We start from the raw sequence: 20,218 nt of genomic DNA, 5'->3' as shown, positions 1-20,218 counted from the left end.
CTGATTTGATGCACTGATTTTAGGGGAAACTAAATCTATTTGGAAGAAAGTAACTGAAGTCATTTCAATCTCTAGGTAGTTGAATTTTTTAATTTAGACTTTGTTATATAGTTTCATGATTATTGCATTTTGATCAGAAAATATAGCCTATAAAGTTTCTGCTTAGAGATTTATTTATATTTATTTATACTTTGGAATTTTTATAAATATTCCATGGATTCTGGCTAAAAATTCTGTATAGGTTACAGAATTCAATATATGCTTATTAAATCATCTTTAATTATGGTTCCTTTTTTTTTTTTTTAAACTTTCATCTTTGGATGATTAAGAGAAATGGATTGAAGTTTCCATTTTCTTGTGTTTTTGTCAATTTCTCCCGAGATTTGAAGTTTACACTTTATATATCTCAGTGCACAAAAAGATTCATGCATTTCATATCTTTATTGTGAGCTGTACTTTTTTCAGTATAAAACAGTCCTATTTGTTTTATTTATGTATTGTGTCCTGCCTTTTTCTTTGCTTTATTTCAATAATATTAGCTTTTCCAACCGTGTTTCTTTGCAATAGTTTAATGTATCTTCGTTCAGACTTTTACCTTCGCCTTTTTGTTTTAGATATGATGAATAATTTGGGGAGGTTTTTGTTGTTGTTGTTTGTTTTTTGATTTTTGTTTTTTGTTTTTTTGACCCAGTCTAAGTCAGTGTCTTTTTATCGGGAAGTTTATCTTACTAACATTTATTGTAACCAGTGATGTTGGTTTCATCTCAGTCAACTTGTTTTAAGCTTTGTTTTCATGCCTTTTTTTTTTTTTCCTATTTCAGTTTATTTTTAATTCTGAGGCTGGTTACCTATAAGATTTTAAAACCTTTTTAATAGACTTTATTTCTTAGAGTAGTTTTAGGTTTACAGAAAAATTGCCCAGAAAGTGTAGTTCTCACATATCTCCTTCCCGCCTCTCATTTCCCCTTATTAACATTTTGTATCAGTGTGGTACATTTGTTGCAATCAATGAACCAATATTGATACATTGTTATTAACTAAAGTTGGTCATTTATGTTAGGGTACTCTCCGTGTATCCTACAGTTCTAAAGGTTGTATTATATAGAATGATTCCACTGCCCGAAAAGTGCCCTGTGCCCCATCAGTTTATCACCTCCACCCCCCACCTCTGGCTGCCACTCATCTTTTTAGTGTTTTTATAGTTTTGCATTTTCCAGGTCAGCTAGCTAGAATCATACCATATGTAGCTTTTTCAGACTGGCTTCTTTCCTTAGCAATATACACTTACAGTTCCTTCATGTCTTTTTGTAGCTTGATAGCTCATTTCTTTATATTGCTGGATTATATTCCATTGTATGGATGTAGCACAGTTTGGGGTTTTTTTCATTCACTTAAGAACAGCTTGGTGGCCTCCAGTTTGTAGGAGTTATGAATAAGATGCTATCAACATTCATGTGCAGGTTTTTGCGTGACATAAGTTTTCATTTCGCGAATAACTAGGAGTGCAGTTGCTGGATTGTATGATAAGCCAATGTTTAGCTTTCTAAGAAACTGCCAGACTGTCTTCCAAAGTCATTACGTTTCACATTTCCTTCAGCAATGCATGAGAGTTCTTCTTGCTCCACATCCTCACCAGTATTTGATTTTGTAAATGTTTGGGCTTTTAGCTATTCTGGTAAGTATGAGGCGATATCTCGTTTTAATTTGTAATCTCCTAATGAGATGAATTGAACATCTTTTCATATGCTTGACATCTGTCTTCTTTAATGAGTTGTCTGCTCAGGACTTTTGCCTATTTTTTAATCAGTCGTTTTCTTATTGTTGAGTTTTAAGAGTTCTTTGTATATTTATCAGATATGTTTTGTTAAGATTTTTCTCCAGATCCAAAGCTTGTCTTTTCATTCTCTGAACTGCATCTTTTGCAGAGCAGCTTTTAATGTTAATAAACTCCCAGCTTATCAATTTTTTATTTCATTGATTGTGGTTTTGGTGTTGTATCTAAAAAGTCATCACGAAACCCAAGGTTACCTATATTTTCTCCTTTGTTATCTTCTAGCAGTTTTCTGGTTTTGTGCCATACATTTAGGTCTGTGATCCATTTTGAGTTAAATGTTATGAAAGGTGTAGGGTGTGTGTCTAGATTTCCTTTTTTGTGCATGTGAATATCCAGTTGGAAAAACTATCGTCTCTCCACTGAGTTGCCTTTTCTCCTTTGTCAAAGATTAGTTGACTACATTTGTGTGGGTCTGTCTGTGTGGAACCTGTAAGATTTTTAAAAACCTTCCTTAATTTATATTCCTCCAACAGATTCAAGAGTGAAACAACATCTGTTGAGTAACACCCAGTTATAAATGAGAGAAAAATAAAATTCAGTGAGTTTTTACTCTGCCACGAACTTGGGATGGGAGTTATGCACCTGCCCTTTACCTAAAGTTACATTTACCCCCCTTCATAGACAATTTAAAGTGATTTTCAAGGGTGATTTTGACTAGTCCCAATTGTTATACAGAGACTTTAGTGCTATATTTTGACTCCATTGGTACACGAGAACAGCCATTTTTTGGCCTTCCTCTTTTCATTTATCCCTTAGACATTCACCATATTTCTCTGATCTCTTATTTACTTTTGCTCTTTATAAGGCTCCTGACAGGCGAGCCACTAAAAGCCTGGAGAGTTTTGCTGTAGTCTAGAAAGTTGGAGCGATATACTTTGAAGACGATTTGCAATGCTCAGTGAGTGGAAGATTCTGGCTATAGAGCAGTGCTGTACAAAAGAAACATAATGCAGTCACCTCACACCTGTTTGAATGGCTGTCATCAATAAGACAAGAAATAGCAAGTGCTGATGAGGATGTGGAGAAAAGGGAACCTTTCTGCACTGTTGGTAGGAATGTAAATTGTTAGAGCCACTATGGGAAACAGTATGGAGAGTCCTTAAAAAATTAAAAATAGCACTACCATATGATCCAGCATTCCCACTTCTGGGTTATTTATCCGAAGGAAGTGAAAACAGGACCTCAAGATATCTGTACTCCCCTGTTTATTGCAGCTTTATTCACAGTATCCAAGATATGGAGTCAACTTTAGTATCTATCTGTGGATGAATGGATACAAAGGATGTGGTATATATACACACAGTGGAATATTATTCAGCCATGAGAAGGAAGGAAATCTTGTCACTTGCGACAACATGGATGGATTTTGAGGGCATTATGCTACGTGAGATAAGTCAGACAGAGAAAGACAAATACTGTATGCTATCACATATATGTGGAATCTAAAAAAGCCACCCTCATAGAAACAGAGTTTAGAATGATGGTTACCAGGTGTTAGGGGCTGTGGGGTATGGAGGCATGTTAGTCAGAGGGCACAAACTTCAGTTAGGAGATGAATTAGTTCTGGGGAGCTGATATACAGCATAGCAATTATAGTTAACAGTGCTGTATTATATACTTGAAAGTTGCTAAGAGAGTAGATCATAAATGTTCACAAAAAGAAATAATCGTATAATGTGATAGAGGAGCTAGCTAATACTACTTGGTGCTTATCATTCTGTAATATATAAGTGTGTTCAACCAAGGTGTTGTACACCTTAAACTTATATAACGTTCTATGTCAATTATATCTCTATAAAGCTGGAAAAAATAGATAATGCAAGCTGCAAATGAGCCACATTGCAACTTTAAATTTTCTAGTAACCACATTTTAAATTGAAACTAGGTTTCAAAAAAAAAATGAGTAAGATGAATTTTTATACCATATTTTATTTAACCCATTGTACCTAAAATGTTTTAACATAATTGACATTTTAAATTATCAGTGATATCTTCAGTGGGGTTTTGTCATAAGTTTTCAATATCTCATGCTTATTCGCTATTGATAGCACATCTCACAGCAGCCACTTCTCAGGTGCTCAGTAGCCACGTGTTGGAAAGCGCAGCTTGAGACTGCACGCAGGCACGGTGTAACCGTGCTGTGGCGTTCACCGTGGGTCCCCTCCATTCCTGTGCAAGTCCAGCCGTCGAGCCTGTGGGAAACTTAGTGCGTTTTGTAGATAGTTGAGGGTTTATCTCGTTCAGTATCAAATTTTCTTAAATTCGATAGTTGTTCATAGAAGCTTTCTAAAACGTGTCAATACTTCCTTCTGCCTTCGTAATCTGAGTATAACATAGTGGCTGAGAGCGTAGGGTCCAAAGCCACAGTGCGGGTGAATTCTAGCACTAACACTCACCATCAGGGTGATCAGGGTGAGTGTGGGTGAATTCTGTCACTAACATTCACCATGAGGGTGATCAGGGTAAGTTACTTCAGCCCCATGTGCTCCAGTTTTCTTGTGTGTCAAATGAGGATAGAAACTTCCTAATAGGGTAGTTATAAAAATAAAATGAGAAAACATACGGCAAGTGCTCAGTAAATGCTCATTTCTGTTGCTGCTAAAGACGATAACTGTAGCCTGCTGCTGCTACAACCAAAACCAGTAACAGTTCAGCAGCAGTAGCATAATTTAGGCCTTTCCTGGTGACTCAAGTAATTATGCTGTGCCGTGGTGCACTGATGCCCTTTCGGGCTCAGCAAAGTGTATGGGAATGTTTGACGTTACAATTATATGTTTTCTGACAACTTTGCGATTTGAATTCTTTATATTTCCCTTTTTTTTTTGATTGTCTGCTTGCCCACGTCTATCTATCCTCCTCCTCTCTAGATTTCTGCTTCTAACTTGTATTCCTTAGAGTCATCGTTGAGAACCACTTACCTAAACAATACATCTTGAGAGGCCCTTCCCATTCTGACCCCCAGCTGCTCCCTGGCGTCCTCACGCATCACATTCTTGAACTGGCAGCTTCTCGACACTGATACTGTGTCTACTTTTGCTGTTTCCTTGCTCAGGAAATGCCTTTTTCACTCTTTTCTTGATATCCTGCTTCATCTTGAAGGCTTAAGTCTGTAGATCTAGGTACTGAAGATAAAATGGAGAACAAGAGAAATGTGACTGTTGCACGCAAAAAATTTAGCTTTGTGGGGAAGAAGAAATATCTAATGTATTAGCACTTTGTCACTGGCTCATTTCACTTATCATTTGTATTTATTTGTATATACAATAAACATTTATTGAGTGTTTACTATATACCAGGCACTTTTCTGTGTATACAGTTGTGAATGGAACCAGACGTGGGCTCTCTCTCATGAATTTCACAGTTTAGTGAGAGAAATAGGCAAAAAATTCAAATCATTCAATAAAATAATTAAATAATGTTTGCGTAAAGTCCGAGTTAAGCGCTCTGAAGCAGGGAAATGCTGTTGATGAGAGCGCAGCCTGGAGGCTGGTCGGGGAGATGCTCAGCGCTACGGGGAGGGTCTGGCCTCAGGGGCGAGGTTCCTGGCAGACGGAACCGCAGTGATGCTGTGACTGGAGAAAGACCATTGTGGTCAGGGAACTAAAGAAGGCCGGCGAGACAGGAGCACAAAGACGGGAAGAGAAAATAGAGCGGAATGAGACAGGTGGGCAGGGGCCACAGTGGAGCTTGAGAGAAGTGGACAGATTCTGGAAATATTCAAGGGGTAAAAATCCACAAGACTTAAGAATGAATTAGATATGGGAAGTGTGAGAGAGGAGCCGTATCAAAGATTTCTGGCCCACACCGCTTTGTATGTTGTGCCCTCCACTGTGATGGGGACATTGGAGAACTGGGTTTTGTTTGGTTTTTGGTGTGTGAAGGGAAGAGGGATAGGCAGCCTGAGTTTGGTCTTCTGCCTGTGAATTCAAGATGGCTTTGCTGTATCTAAGAGAAGTTTTCAAATAGTCATTTATATTTGCATGTTGGAGTTTAGAGGAGAGATATGAGCTAGAATTGTGAATTGAGAAGTCACCTGCATAGGGGTATCAGTAGAAGCCTCCGGCACGGGTAAGTGAAAAGAAATAAAGGCCTAAGAGTGGACATTGAAAAGCTGTGTGGGTGGTGGTGCTGAAATGGAGCGTCCTAAAGAGGAAGTAGATTCTGAGTCGGGTGGATAAAGAATTTGGTTTTGGGTGTAATGAAAGCTGAGATTACTTGAGAGATGGATCCAAGTGAAGAAGTCTTATAAGCAGTAGGATAGATATGAAGATATGAAGCCTGGACACTATCTGTGTTATCGGCTTATATTCCTTGGTCCATAACACAGTGCTTATATTAATACAAAGCAAATGCTCAATAAATAATGTATGGAACAGATAAGAGAATGAACATAGAAATATTCAAAGATGTGGACTGAAATTCTCCACCCCTGCCATGCCAGGGAGGCCTTCCTCCACGTGTCTGCTAAGACAAGCTTCTCTGGCTGTCCACAAACCTTTATTCATTAAAAGTCACAGTTCTCAACCTGGTGATGAATTTAAGTGATAGATGAAGGTTTGAGGGAAGTTATTACACTTTGTTCATTGAGCTGGACAGAAAGATTGCCCGTCATCAACATTTCCCAAGTGCCAGAGTCGCCACTCTACTAGGTAGTGAATTGGTAGATACGAGTACACTGGAGTGTCCACTGTGTTTCATGCTCCAGGCCAATTATTTTAAGTGTATTATTTCTTATAACAGTGTTATAAGTCATAGATAGTAACAGTAGTGAAACTGAGGATCAAGAAGTTAAGTAACTGCCCAAAAGCTTATATTTAGTAAGTGGCAGAGTCAGGATTTGAATCTAGGTCTGACTCCCTTTCCCTTGATCTTAACTACCATGCTGTATTGAGAAACAAGGCTCTTCTCATGGTGATAGCACTAGGCACATTCTAGCTATTTGAGATTTTCCTTCTTTCCGTCTGTCCATCCATCCATCCATCCATCCATCCTTCTATCCTTTTATTCTTATAATCACAGCAAGCATTTACATGTTTTCTACACCATCCCAGGCACTATGCTAGGCCCTGGGGATACAGAGAGTCATAAAATCAAGTCTCTGGCCTCAAAATTCAAGCAAGTGGTTCATACAGATACCAAATTACACAATTTCAGTTTTGTTGTTATTTAGACTTGCTATAATAGTGGATATCCAGAATTCTATGGGAACACAGAGAAAAGCTTTTCTAAGTCTGCCTGAAAATGGAGGTCTGGGTTGAGCAGGGATGGGAGGGATGTTAGGGAAGGCTTCCCACTAGAATGGATGCTTGAGTTAAATCCCAAAAGATGACCTGACAGACTAGGAACAAGTAGCATCTAGGCTGAGAGGCCTGCGTGAATAGTGATGGGAGCTGACGTTATGACCTTAACTAGGGTACTGCAAGCAGTTGGTGTGACTGGAGCCTAAGTTGTGTCTCCTAGAATGGAAGGAGGTTGGGTTTGAAAGCAGAGCAGAGTATAGTGGAAGGATTTATGGAAGCCAGATACTTTTAACGGCTCTTTTGTTTTTATTCTAATGGAAAGGAAAGGCTTTAAGCAGAGCAGTGACAGTGTCACAGTTGTGTTTCTGGTAATGGGATTGAGGGTGAATGTTTGCAGGGTGAATTTGTAGTAGACTTCATGGATTTCTGAAATTTAGAATTCTGCCAACTGAATTTGTTTGAAGAATCTCTCTCATTTAGAACTGTACAAAAGAAGACTTTCCAGAAATGCCAGAAATGATGGAATTAGCAAAGGATGTTAAAACAGCTATTATAAACATGCTCTATGTGTTCAATATGATAGAGGCATGAACATGTAGAGGAAAGAAGTAGATTTTTAATACCCACATGGAACTTCTAGAGGTGAAAAATATAGTATCTGAAATGAAAACTACACTAGATGAGATTAACAGAAGATTAGATACTGCAGAAGAAAAAATCAATGAACTTGAAGACATAGCAATAGAAACTATCCATAAAAGAGCTCAGAACAATACAAAGGGCTTGCTTCAACTTAGAAATTAGTGGTTATTTTCTCCCTAGAACATTTTTTTTTTACCAGAGAATTTAGACTTAACTATATATACTGTGTGAGGTTGCTGTGGCTTGACAAACGTTATATCATTTTTCAGTTTTTACTTTACGGAGGGTTTTGTTTTAGATAAAGGGAATCTTCAGTTTAAAAAATCTTTTCTCTCGCTTCAAAGAGATGAACTTCTGAGCTGCAACCCTCAGGAGCTTTCTTTCTATTCCTAATGTGTGACACACTCTTAATATCGATTCTGTCATCAGAATAAACTGCAAAGCCCAAGTAATGAGAGTTCTGGACATTTCAGAATCATGTATTAATTTGTTTTTCATTAAAAAAAAAAAAAAACAATAAGCATTCATCTGTCCAGACATACTTAAGTGTGTTTTGCATTTTCTGCGGTAATAGTGAATTTTTATGAGTATGTAAATTAACATGTCAGATCACATTTGGAAGAAATCTGGGATGCTTCCTGGAATGCTCCTGAATTTTCTTATGTGAATTAAGTACCAATTATGTATGGGCTACTGGCTTCTGTCTCTTCATGAAGGCTGTAGCAGTCTTTGAACATAAAGTGAATATTTGTCAACAATTCAGTGAAATAATTTTTTCTAATGAAAAATTTTAGCCTTGATAAAATATGAATAAGTAAATTTAGTCAGTTGTAGTCATCAAAGCTGTATATATATATATCCAACCCCCAAAATGATCTCCTTTTGGCAACAGGCTCCATTTCGCATCCATTCATTGTTCAAATGGCCAGTTCTCTCATGAGCATTACAGTCCCCAAGGGGACCGCTCCTTCCATGCCCACCTAACTCTAAGCCTCTTCCTTAGTTTTGGATCCCATGGTCCTATACTGTTCCTTACTTAGTCTTTTTCTCCCTCTCTGGTAGTGACTCACAAACAGGACTTTTAGGTTTCTGTATCTCAAGCTATCTACCATGCTTCTGTTAGTTAATTCTGCAATCAGAAGCTTCAGAGTAATGGAAGAAATCTTGCAAAACGAGATTTTTTCATTCCAGGCACTGTGCAGCGAATTAAGTCATTTAATCCTTACAAGATCCTTATGTAGTAGGTATGGTTAGTTTCTCTGTAATTCCATAACTTGGTAGAGAAAATGACGACATTTGGGAATCGGGATGTGAGTGAGGCAGACAGTGCTCAGAGTGTCTAGAACAGGTGATTCTCTGAACATTTTTACACAGTTGTAATAATTTCATTGTTTTTTCTCCATTAAAAAAATGAGATGCAGCACTCATATCTTGATGAACTGTAAAAACGCCTCTTTCATTCTTACCTCTTCGCGTGCCTTCTTCTCCCCTTGTCTTGAATTGCAGTCTCTGACACATGAGCATCGCCTTGAAAGCCACATTCGGTTAACAGATATCAATGTGACAAGCAAGAAAAAGAAAAGCTTATTATTTCTCTTCTCGTTAAAACAAACATCATTAATAATACCCTTTATGTTTTTTTCATGGGTAGAGTGATCAGTCTGCACATTCATACATTCATTCATTCAACAAATATTTGTTAAGTGCCTTCTAAATGCCAGCCACTTTACTCTTCAGGGAGGGTGCAGAGACAAGAGAAGAATCCTGCTCTTCAGGAGAACATAGATGCATAAATAATAAAAAGCAATGCAGTAAGTTAGATGCAGAAATATTAACCGAGTTCTGTAAGGCCACAGAGGAGAACCACTTTTCCAAATGATTCTCCTAGAGAAATCAAGGAAAGCTTTTTATACATGAGGAAACGGAGGTCAGATTTGGTCACACAGCTGCTTAGTGGTTGAGTTCGCATTAAAACCAGATCTGACGGCAAAACCACGGAAATGTGTCATAAGGAGGCACCCCTCTTTTCACTGTGTTGTTAGTTCCAGATGTCTATATTTAGGGTCAGGGTCCACAGCTGCCCTTTTATTATCTCCCCATTTCACAATGCCACCAATTTCCGATTTGATCAAAGAGCAGGAGAGAGACCTGAGCTCTCTAGAACTGGCTTTGCCCCTATTTAACTAGGTGATCGTGGACATAGTTTTCTTCTTTTCTAGGCCACCTAGTCCCCATCTGTAACAGCAAGGAGGCTGAAATAAATCTCTGACCTTCTAGTTTTTTATATTTAATGTGTAGTGGTTTGCTCCATTTCCTTGGGAAGTCTTGACACACCCTGGCTTTGTCAGAGGGTTAGGTGGGAATCAAGAGAGAGGGCTCCTGACTACCTGCATTTGATCTCAGCTCTGTCACTTACACACTGTTTAGTCTCGAGCAAACCACTCAACCTCATTGAGCCTCGGTTTTCTAATTTATAAAATAGACATAATAATAACTGACTCAGAGCCGATGTGAAGATTCAGTGAGCTTATGTGTCTAAACTACTTTGCACAGTGTCTGGTACATAACACTCAATAAACGTAGCTAATGATACTAATGATTATTGTGCTGGTACTGTTTTGGAGTACTGAAGCAGTTTTAGAAGTCAAAATATCACAGTAGCTTCTTTAATTAATCATTCCTTAATAAAAGCACAAATGAATCTATATGTCCAGGCACAGAATAGAGAATTTTAGACATTTTCCCCTTAGATGTAGGGGTTAGAACACTGTTTTGCTGCTAAACTTTAGGGGAGACACAGAAAAGACTTCCATTTTTGTATAGTTTCGTATAACATAGGGTGAATCATTCATCCTTTTCCTTGCTGTGCTCCCAGTTCTCAGGACAGGCCACAGCACAGGGTAGGTACTGTGCAAACGTTTTCTGAAAGAATAAATGTTTTCACACTTTGTATTTAAGAACTGGGGAAAATAATAGCACTTTGCGGTCTTTTGGCTCTTAGATCTTATCCTGTGACATTTGTTGAGTTCATTTTGAGGGGATTTGGGGGCATCCCACGACAATCAAAGCAGAATTCTTCTGATACCGATGTTTGGCTTTCTCCTTTAATCAATAGGCTTATTATTTGCCCTTGAAACCTCTGTGATGCTGAGGAATCACAGGCATTCCTCAGGATGATTTACACGGTAATAAATAATCTGTGCTGTCCATTGCTTGCTTCATCAGTGTCTGCCCTGTTCATAAAACCCTGGAGGCTCAGTGGCCCCAAGGCTGGAGCACAGTGGACGTTAACTCCATTACAGATGTATGCACGTAGAACACGTCGGTCAGTGTTATTGTTGCTTTCTTGCTCTAATACGTAGTCCCAGTTTATCTTTAAGGATTGACATAACTGTAGAAGTTATTTTCCATCTGACTATTATAGTTACCATCCCATTTATTATTATTTTTTACTTCCATTGTATGATAGGCACTGCATATTATCTCATCTAATCCTCATGCCCACCCCTGAGTTAGGTGATCATACTCTTTTTATAGAAGGGGGAATTGAAACTCAAGGAGGTAAAGCTTATTCTCTGAAATCACATAGCCTTTGATTGATGGAGCTTAGGATTGAACCCAAGTCTCTCTGGAAAAGCTCTTAGCTACTACACTATGACATTTTCCTCATCTAAACGGCTTTCTTCTGCTTCTACAAGTGTTTTGTGTTTAAGTTTGTAACCTCTCATGAAGATCTGTAAGTTTCCCATACCATTCAGAGATGAATTTTGAATTTTTTAATGGCATCGCAAATACATGAAATTTATAGTGACACATATAGCCAGATTACTTCCTTGTTATCCATCCATTTAGCAAATTTACAGTTCCCATTAATTTTAATCTGCTCTTATTACCTGTTTTATGTAATAAATATCTCTTAGTCATGACAGACTGAGTATAGATCACCTGAAGTAGGCTCTCTCTCAATAAGCAGAGTTGCAGCAAAAGATTTGTGAATTAATTGGGAAAATTGCAAATCAGGTAGTCAGTGAAATAATTCATTGTCACATCCAATCAATAAACTTTGTAAATCAACTCATTTAATTCAAAAAATGATCTATATAGATCAAGCAACCAATTAAACAATTAGCATACACTTTGCAATTAATTAATTTAAGCATCAATCATATAATTAAAACTCCAAATTTAAGCTGCAGAATTTAGAATCCCATCGCTTTGCGAACTATTAGGTTCATACTTCTGAACACTAGCAGATTTGCAGTTTCACGGTTCAGCTTCGGAGCAGGGTATCTTAAAGTGTTTTACGTTGATTTCAGTTTTAAATTGTCTTTATGTTGATATAGTTTCCCTCCCTTTTCAGCCAATTGACTTTTGACTTAACCCAGAAGTAAACCGGGGGAGGCTAGAATCTGGGATTACTGACTGGGCATTCCAGGGAAGTGAGAAAAGGCCAGAAGTAGTTGAAGGGGCCCAGATATCTGCGTCAGGACAAATCAGGTCATTTGCTTTTACTCTATTAAGTATCCTTGGTATTTGGAATCGGATCCTGCCAAGTGAGTCTGATTTTTTTTCAGAGAAAGAACTGTGTAGATTGTCTTTGTTGCCTCGGGTACTTCTCCTGAGCTAGAGCAGAAATTTTCTTACTCCTGACCATAAATCAAAGGCCTCTGATTCTCCCAAAGTAATTTTATTCCTCTTTTATAGTTTTGTGTATCTTTTATGATTTATTTATTTTTATTTACATTTATATTATAGCTAATATAGTGCTTACTTCCCCCCCTCCCCATATTATAAACTTCCTTGAGGGCTGATAGTAAATCTCATGTTTGATCAAAGGGCTCCTGTGTCTTATCGACAACAGGTGCTCCAAAGGTTTTGTTGGAAGAACAGAGCAGCGTCAAAGCTCTTGTATCACGTTGTTTTTCTCCCAGTTTGCACTGCCATGTGTCTTCTGATTATTAAATAAAGTAGGATTTGGGGGCTCCGAGGGTATCCAGGCTTTGGGATAAAGAACAGCAGTGTCCCGGGTTGCTCGCTGCATATCACAGCCCCTGGTCCCTACGTCCCTTTCTCACGTGGAATGCACTCACTTTGGGTTTTCCTTTCAGTGACAATGTCAGTGCCTACTGCCTGCATATTGCTGAAGATGACGGGGAGGTTGACACAGATTTCCCCCCGCTGGATTCCAACGAGCCCATTCATAAGTTCGGCTTCAGTACTTTGGCCCTGGTTGAAAAGTATTCATCTCCTGGTCTGACATCCAAAGAGTCACTCTTTGTTCGAATGTGAGTATTGACTCCTTTACTCATCTCAATATCGCATCTCTCTACCTTCTCATGTTTTGGATTTGACTTCAGTTTTGTTCATCAAATGAATATTTGGTATCTGGAGAGTCCACATGTAATGATTACTTCTAGAGAGATGCTGGGGGACAACATTCGAATTATATTTTGTGCCCCGTGCACCTAAATTAAATACGATGGCTTTGGAGTAGCAAATTATTTTAGGTAATCTCTGAACCTCCATCGTGTCTGTGAACCAGGCCTCTGGATATATTGGGGCACTTTGGAGTCTGTGAAGCAAACAATCTCTTCAAGGAATCCAAAGTAAATGAAAATGTGTATTGCAGCCACTTCTCTCTTGTGACTTAAAATACTTCTTTTTCTCTCCCACCTCGTTCAGAACAAATTTTATTTTTCTTCTCAGTTGCCTTCCTGTAGACAGAGCAGAGATTCTTAACCTTTACTGCCTTCGGCAGTCTGATAAATCCTATAAGCCCTTCTCAGAAAAGTATTTCTAAATGCGGAAAATAAAATTCACAGACGTACAAAAGAATTTGTTATATTTAAATAGTTGTCAAGTTATTAAACATTTGCATTAGAGTAATATGTATGGCTTTATTAATACATTAAATAACAACACGGCAGCAGGTCTCACAGTAACTCCCGAAGCCTCATTTCAAAGTAGTGATTGTGTATAAATGATATTTGCAACAACCATAATGTGCTGTGACGATACCTCTGATTTCTGTTCATGACAGAATCACCAGTACTGCTAATACTACTGTGATTTGTTGAATACATTTTTAATTCAAGGAAATGCTAAAACCTCAGAAGTTAACGAAAATAAAAACGTAATTTTTATCTATTCAAGTCTACAGATAGCCTGCGTTTTACCCACAGGTCCTTGATATTAGGGGAAAACCAGCAGTAGCAGTGTTTTCTAAGCACAGCTTAAGCTTTTCTGACCAAGGTGGCTACGGTCCCTTTCCTGGCCATCTCCTGGGAACAATAGCGGTCCCTTTGGCACCCCCTGCTGTTAGTAACCAGCAGATTCACTACCCAAAAGCGATTGCTTTAGAGGACTTTGCCACCTGTCTCTTTAAAACATATAGCCTTTGTTTCAGATTTTTACTAAAAATAGGGTTATGCTACCTATGAAACATGAGTATTTTGAGTCTTTCTACCCTTAAGCAAAGAATGAATACTTCATTGCCTGCGGATGAGCTGGGGTGACTCCTCAAGCTTTTATAATACCCATTTCATTCCTACTATGAAGTCTTATTTGGTATATGTAACAGTGAATATTTTCCTCCTTTGTACATTTACATTACATTTTCCATTTCCATTTCAGCACTAAAACAACAGCTTTAAAGTACATTTAAAGTAATTTAAAAGCTATCCAGTGATTGCTCCATCCTAACATAACTGTTTTCATTTTTGAATAACCATTTCCATATGTATATATATTATACAGTTTCAGTTCTGGGCATACACATTATGTTATTTTTACTTAACATTCTATTAGAAATATTTTGATATCTCTTAATTCTTACAATCTACATGTATTATGCACCAGAGATCTAGCAGAGACAACCCCTGTTCTCATAGAGCTTATGCTCTAGTGGGGAGTCAGTAATCAGACAAATCATTAAAATGTGATGAGCAATACAACAGAAAATGTATGGGTGCAGTGGATGCTTGTCACAGGACATTTAGATTGTTTCCTTGTTTTGGTTGTAGTAAGTGAGACATGAAAACGGAAGCTGAGAGATATCGCTCTCAGGTGTGAATTTGAACCCATGCCTGACTTCAAAGTCCGTACTCTTTCCAACACCTTGCTGAGGGTCGGGATAGGGCAGTCTAGTGTTGGTCTAGTCTTTCAAGTAAATCTCACTGTCTTAACGCCGACATTCAGCCGCCACTACAGTGTAACAGGTAAAAGCTTGGTGACTTCTGGAACCACACTGCCTGGGTCCCTATCCTGACCTTACCTTTACTAGTGTGTGTGATCTTGAATGAGTTACTTCACTTTTCTGTGGCTCAGTGAAATGAGAGTCATAATAATACCTACCTCTTAAAGCTCTTGTAAGACTGAATGAATTAACCGATGTAAAGCACTTAGAACCGTGCCTGGCCTGTGTAAGCATTGTCTTAAGTGTTTATTGCAGTTATTGTTGTTATTAATAAAAAACTTTCGAGGGCAAGAGCTGGATCATTTGCGCCCCTCAACACCTAGCATAGCTCCGTTACTATCGTAAGTATGCCACAAATATTTTTTGAATGGGTAACTGAATAGATCTTTCTGCTACTTCTCTGCTTTTCTTCTTCCCCTACTTTCTGTTTACCAGCAGGAAAAGGGCAGAATTTGAGTGGATATTGCTCACAAAAGGCTGAATTGGAATAACTTTTGCTGAACATTGGCAGATATATATGTTGGAGATCTGCAGACATTCAAATAAGTCCTTTTATGGACAGACACCCTTTAAGATACCAGCAAGACATAAACTCCTTGAAGACAGAGAGGGGATGGTCTTAATTGTGTCTTCGCAGCCAGCACAGGGCTTCACAGAGAAAGAATGAATGAATCTTCAGGTGTTTGTGGGCTGCACAGAGGGCCCTTGCCCAAGCTTTCTGTCCCACCTCACTTTCTGAATCCACTTAAGCCCCTGTTCTTTCCTTTTGAAAACCATGAAACCTCAGGTTACTTTCTGCCTTTCAGAGGTCCTCACATGCTCACCCAGGAGGCTCTAAAATACCATCTTTCCCTGCTCCAAATGAGGCAGCACAGGCTTTGAACTTAGACTAACCTGAGTTCAAGTTTCAGCTTCACCAGTGACTTACTACATGACTATAGTCTTGGTTTCATCTGTGAAATGAGGATAATACTAACTACCCCATGGATTTTTTGTGAGGAATTTTCTTAAATGTAAGTAATATACAGACCTCTTTTAAAGGAAAATTAATTCTCCTGAAGCCTCCATGCTTGCCTGAATTAGTTTTATTACAATGTTACTTAAATACATACAAATGTAAAATTCTGGCTATAAATTCATGTCTTTATGCAACCCAAACAAAATTACCAATTAAATGCAGATAAAACTATAACATTAATAGAGTACAAATTAACAACTTTAATGCAACAGATAATGTTTTGCTGAAGTTAAATCGCTGATGTTGGGTTTTATGGGTGTTAAATGTTTTACTTGTCATCTTGAGTCTTGATATGAAACCTCAGATTACCATAGTATTATTTGTCCTTTTAAATAATGTATTTTTAACTACTAGTCCATTACTTTAGTGGGTCAATAGATTATAGTGCATCCTCCCCAAATTTTAAATGTTCTTTAAAACAAAGAACATTTCTTTAGGATGACCGTTTTATACCAGTTTGCCTAGGACTTGCCCTGTTTCAAAACAAACCTCACATCTTAGCTCACGCCCCTCAGTATTGGGTGAACCAGGATGATTGGGCACTCGACTTTGTGTTGCCGATTGGTCAGTTACGTAGGTCAGCTCTCTGTCTGTTCACACCTGTGCACAGTACGACTTGGGCACTGCAGGGCGTGAATTATTTAGCAATCAGAAAGCCTGTTGCTCCCTGTTCAGAGGTCAGCGAGCCTTGCAGCCACTTTTCCCATCACTTTTCTCTGCTCAACAAACTTTGCATGCAACTTGCAGTGATGTCATTTGGCCTTTACTAAGTCTGTTAGTGATATTAAATAACTCTAGCTGCTAGAACACACAGCCCCCCAAATCTCACCAACTTTAATCTCACAGGTGGGCAAACTTTTCTCTAAAGAGCCAGATTATAAATATTGTAGGAGCCATACAGTTTGTAACTCAACTCTGCCATGGTAGCATGAACATAGCCATAGACAATACATAAGCGAATGGACGTGGGCCACATTTGTCCACCCTGGCTGATTCTAGTAAGTTAGTTTCTTGTTCATATCTGTCTGATGAGGGTCAAGTGGCTGGCTCTCCTGGGTATTTGTCCTCTACGTCTTGGAGGGCTTCTCCAGCTGAGTGGAGAAGAGGAACATGGAAGACTGGGGGTAGCCTACATTTATATCTGTCACTTATATGTCATTACATATACAGTTGACCCTTGAACAGTGTGAGGGTTGGGGTGCCAACCCCCTGTGTAGTCACAAATCTGCATATATCTTTTGACTCCCCGAAAACTTAACTTACTAATAGCCTACTGTTAACCAGAAGTCTTACCAATGACATAAATAGTCAGTACATATTTTGTATGTTGTATGTATTATATACTGTAGTCTTACAATAACGTAGGCTAGAGAAAAGGGAGTATTATTAAGAAAATCATAAAGAAGAGAAAATACATTTTCAATGCTATATGTATATATTTATTGAAAAAAATCTGCATATAAGTGGACCCATGCAGTTCAGACCTGTGCTCAAAAGGTCAGCTGTACATCAAAACATATTCAGTTTTGCTTTTCAGGGAAAATCATTTATATGATTTTTATTTAACTAAATATATATCACATGTATATGTATATACATGTGTGTATATATGTGTATACATGCATGTATACATGTATATATGATTTTCATTAAACTGAAAGCAAAAATTTTAAATTTATAACTTAGAGTGTCTGTGATTTCATCTGATGACTCTGGAAGCCCTTGAACCTCAGGCAGGAAATGCTGCTCTGAGGAAATTAGCTCAGACCCGGGCATGTAGGAAGTATTACATAATTGCTATTTTTGTTATTTCTGTCAAATATATATCAGTCTGAATAATTCACACTAAGGTGTATATGGCATTTAACCTTTCTTTGGGTTACTTTTTATTACGCAGTAAATGCCCATTATAGAAAAACTTTTAGAGCTGTGTTTCTTCATAGAAAAGAAAATTGTAAACTTCTCTTTGTTTGATCATGCAAAGATAATGACTTATTATATAGTTATTTACATTTAAAAAGAAGAGCTTGTTAACATAAATGAATTCTCATTGGTAGAGTGTTCCATGGAGGAGAATGTGGAGCCGGCCACCTTCCATGTGCTTCCTGAGTCCGGAGACCGGCCTCCCGCCCTACTGGGCCCAAGAAACCCCTGGAAATAGAGTTGATTTTGGGGGAAGGAGAGTGGCTCACTCTTACCACTTGCAGATTAGGAGCCCACTAATGGAAACTGCCTCCTTTATCAGATCAGCAAGTGCATTTCTAAGCTATCTTTTGTTCTCGATGGATTTTGGACAGAACAAATGTGTATATAAACAGCATTCCCTAAATTGCTGACTGCTAGCTACTCTGAGCTTTAAAGGAAGAAAGTCAAAACTATTAAAGTGGATGGAATCTCCCTAGATCAGATGTCAGTGAGAGCAGTTAAACTGCCCTCCTATATATGCGTTGGACTTAAAATGTTTACTGTATCAGGTGGACATGCATAAGGAACCGTTCTAACCAAGACTGCAGAGCAAAGCAGAATCCAGTTAGGATTTTGCCGTTTGGAAAGGAACCACGTAGGCAGTAGAGGGTCTCACGCCAGAAGCCGGCCTGCCTCAGGCAGTGTGGCCCCGAGGGCTCCCAGAGACAGCCCTGGGGCTCCAGCTCTGCATGAAGAGAAAGGTTAGCTGCCTTTAAAAGAGGCATGCCCTAGATTCACTGCTGTTTCCGGTATGAGGGCTTTTCAAAAGGGTGGGGAGTTTTTGTGCACCTTCTTAACTAGATCTCCACAGTACACCCCCAAATGGCCAGGCCTTTATGAAAGGATATGATCAGTTTGAAACCTCCCCTACTCTTAATGTAATACCGTCTTGTCTGGAGAAGAGAAGAGAAAACAAAGTGTTTTTTGCACACTCAGTTGAGTGCTCCTAGGAGCCATCGTCTCATTTATTAATCTTGATGAGTAGCTCATTTTTTAATATACAGACTGTCCCCAATTTATGATGATTTTACTTAAGATTTTCCGACTTTGTGGTGGTGTGAAAGCAATACCCATCTGTTAGAAACTGTACTTTGAACTTTGAATTTTGATCCTTTCCCAGGCTGGTGGTACACGGTAAGATGCTCTCTCGGGATGCTGGACAGCAGCCATGGGCCGCAGCTCCCAGCTGGGCAGTGACCACAGGGCTAAACGGCCACAGCGGGCTGTGTCACCAGTGTTGGGGGATGTTGTGTTCTGAGCACATTGAAGCTAAGTGAAGCGAAGCTATGTTGTTAGGTAGGTTAGTGCATTAAATGCATTTTCAACTTATGGGGAGGTTTAACGGGATGTAACCTCGTCATAAGTAGAGGAACATCTGTGTAAACTGAGAATCAGAGACAGGTAGTTATTTACCCAAGGTCATACAGTTTGGTAAGGGGCAGAGCTAAAATAGCACGAGGAATAAAAAAGACGATGACTGTGTTCTTTGCAACCAGGCCTGACAATGCGAGTATAAATTTTCCTAGTTATTTATCATTTGCTCGAGTCATAGAGCACCAACTGTGTGTTGTTTCTTTTCATTCTGTTGCATTAGCAAACATTTTCATTGTCCAGATTGTCCTCGTGTATGGAAATGTAACATATGCAGCCTGTTTAATTTTGTATTTGTAAATCTGACTTGATTTCCTTTTTGGCAACAGCTACTGTCTAGAGAAAAGAAAAGCTTTTTCTTTGTCTGTTTAAAGTGGCAGAAATATTAGAGCACGTAATAAAGATGGAAAGCATTAATTACATACTTCTAAGAATTTAAAGGTCAGGCAAGCTAAATATGTATGTTTTGCTCGCTGGAATGTCTGTTTGTTGAAAGTGTGCCAGGATTCACTTTGTTTCTCTAATAAAAGCACACATTTTAGATAGCCATCAACTTACTTTGGTATCCAAAAATTATACCAGATTGTTGCTTTAGCTGCTTAAAAGTTTAGGGCTCCCATTTCTGACACTAATGTGATTTCTTTCATGATCCACCCCCTTTGGCCATGTTTAGTTACTATGTCTCATTTTGATTTCCTCTGTTCTCTCCTCAGCTTATGTTGGAGTCTGTCAGCTGCTGCTATGTACATGTCAGGCTAGTGACTTATAATGTTTATTAATACAGTGTCAGTCTTGCCGTTGAAAAAACTGAGATGCTTCTCATAAGGTTGCGATAGAACGAAGCATTTGATTTCCAGATCCTGTCTGCACTGCATGGTGAATACATTCTCACATGTTATGCAGTTCACTGACCTGACAGTTATGGAACCCCGCCTGGGACCCCATTTCAGCAG

The 20,218-nt window shown here is 38.6% G+C and overlaps 1 protein-coding gene across 10 annotated transcripts in view; it reads left to right on the top strand.

The window, feature by feature from the left end:
* The window catches only part of MAPKAP1 (mitogen-activated protein kinase associated protein 1), a 229,560-nt gene that overhangs the window by 118,646 nt on the left and 90,696 nt on the right, over nucleotides 1–20,218 (top strand). For all 10 annotated transcript variants that reach the window (XM_015594280.2, XM_015594281.2, XM_025051281.1 and 7 more), the window contains one exon: nucleotides 12,825–13,001. In XM_015594280.2, coding sequence (XP_015449766.1) covers nucleotides 12,825–13,001 — 177 coding nt within the window. The remainder of the gene's footprint in view (nucleotides 1–12,824; nucleotides 13,002–20,218) is intronic.

The sequence above is a fragment of the Pteropus alecto genome, unplaced genomic scaffold (assembly GCF_000325575.1).
Source record: "Pteropus alecto unplaced genomic scaffold, ASM32557v1 scaffold67, whole genome shotgun sequence".
NCBI classification, from domain to species: Eukaryota; Metazoa; Chordata; class Mammalia; order Chiroptera; family Pteropodidae; genus Pteropus; species Pteropus alecto.
Note: the sequence above shows the minus strand (reverse complement) of the source record. Positions and strands in the feature narration are given on the sequence as shown.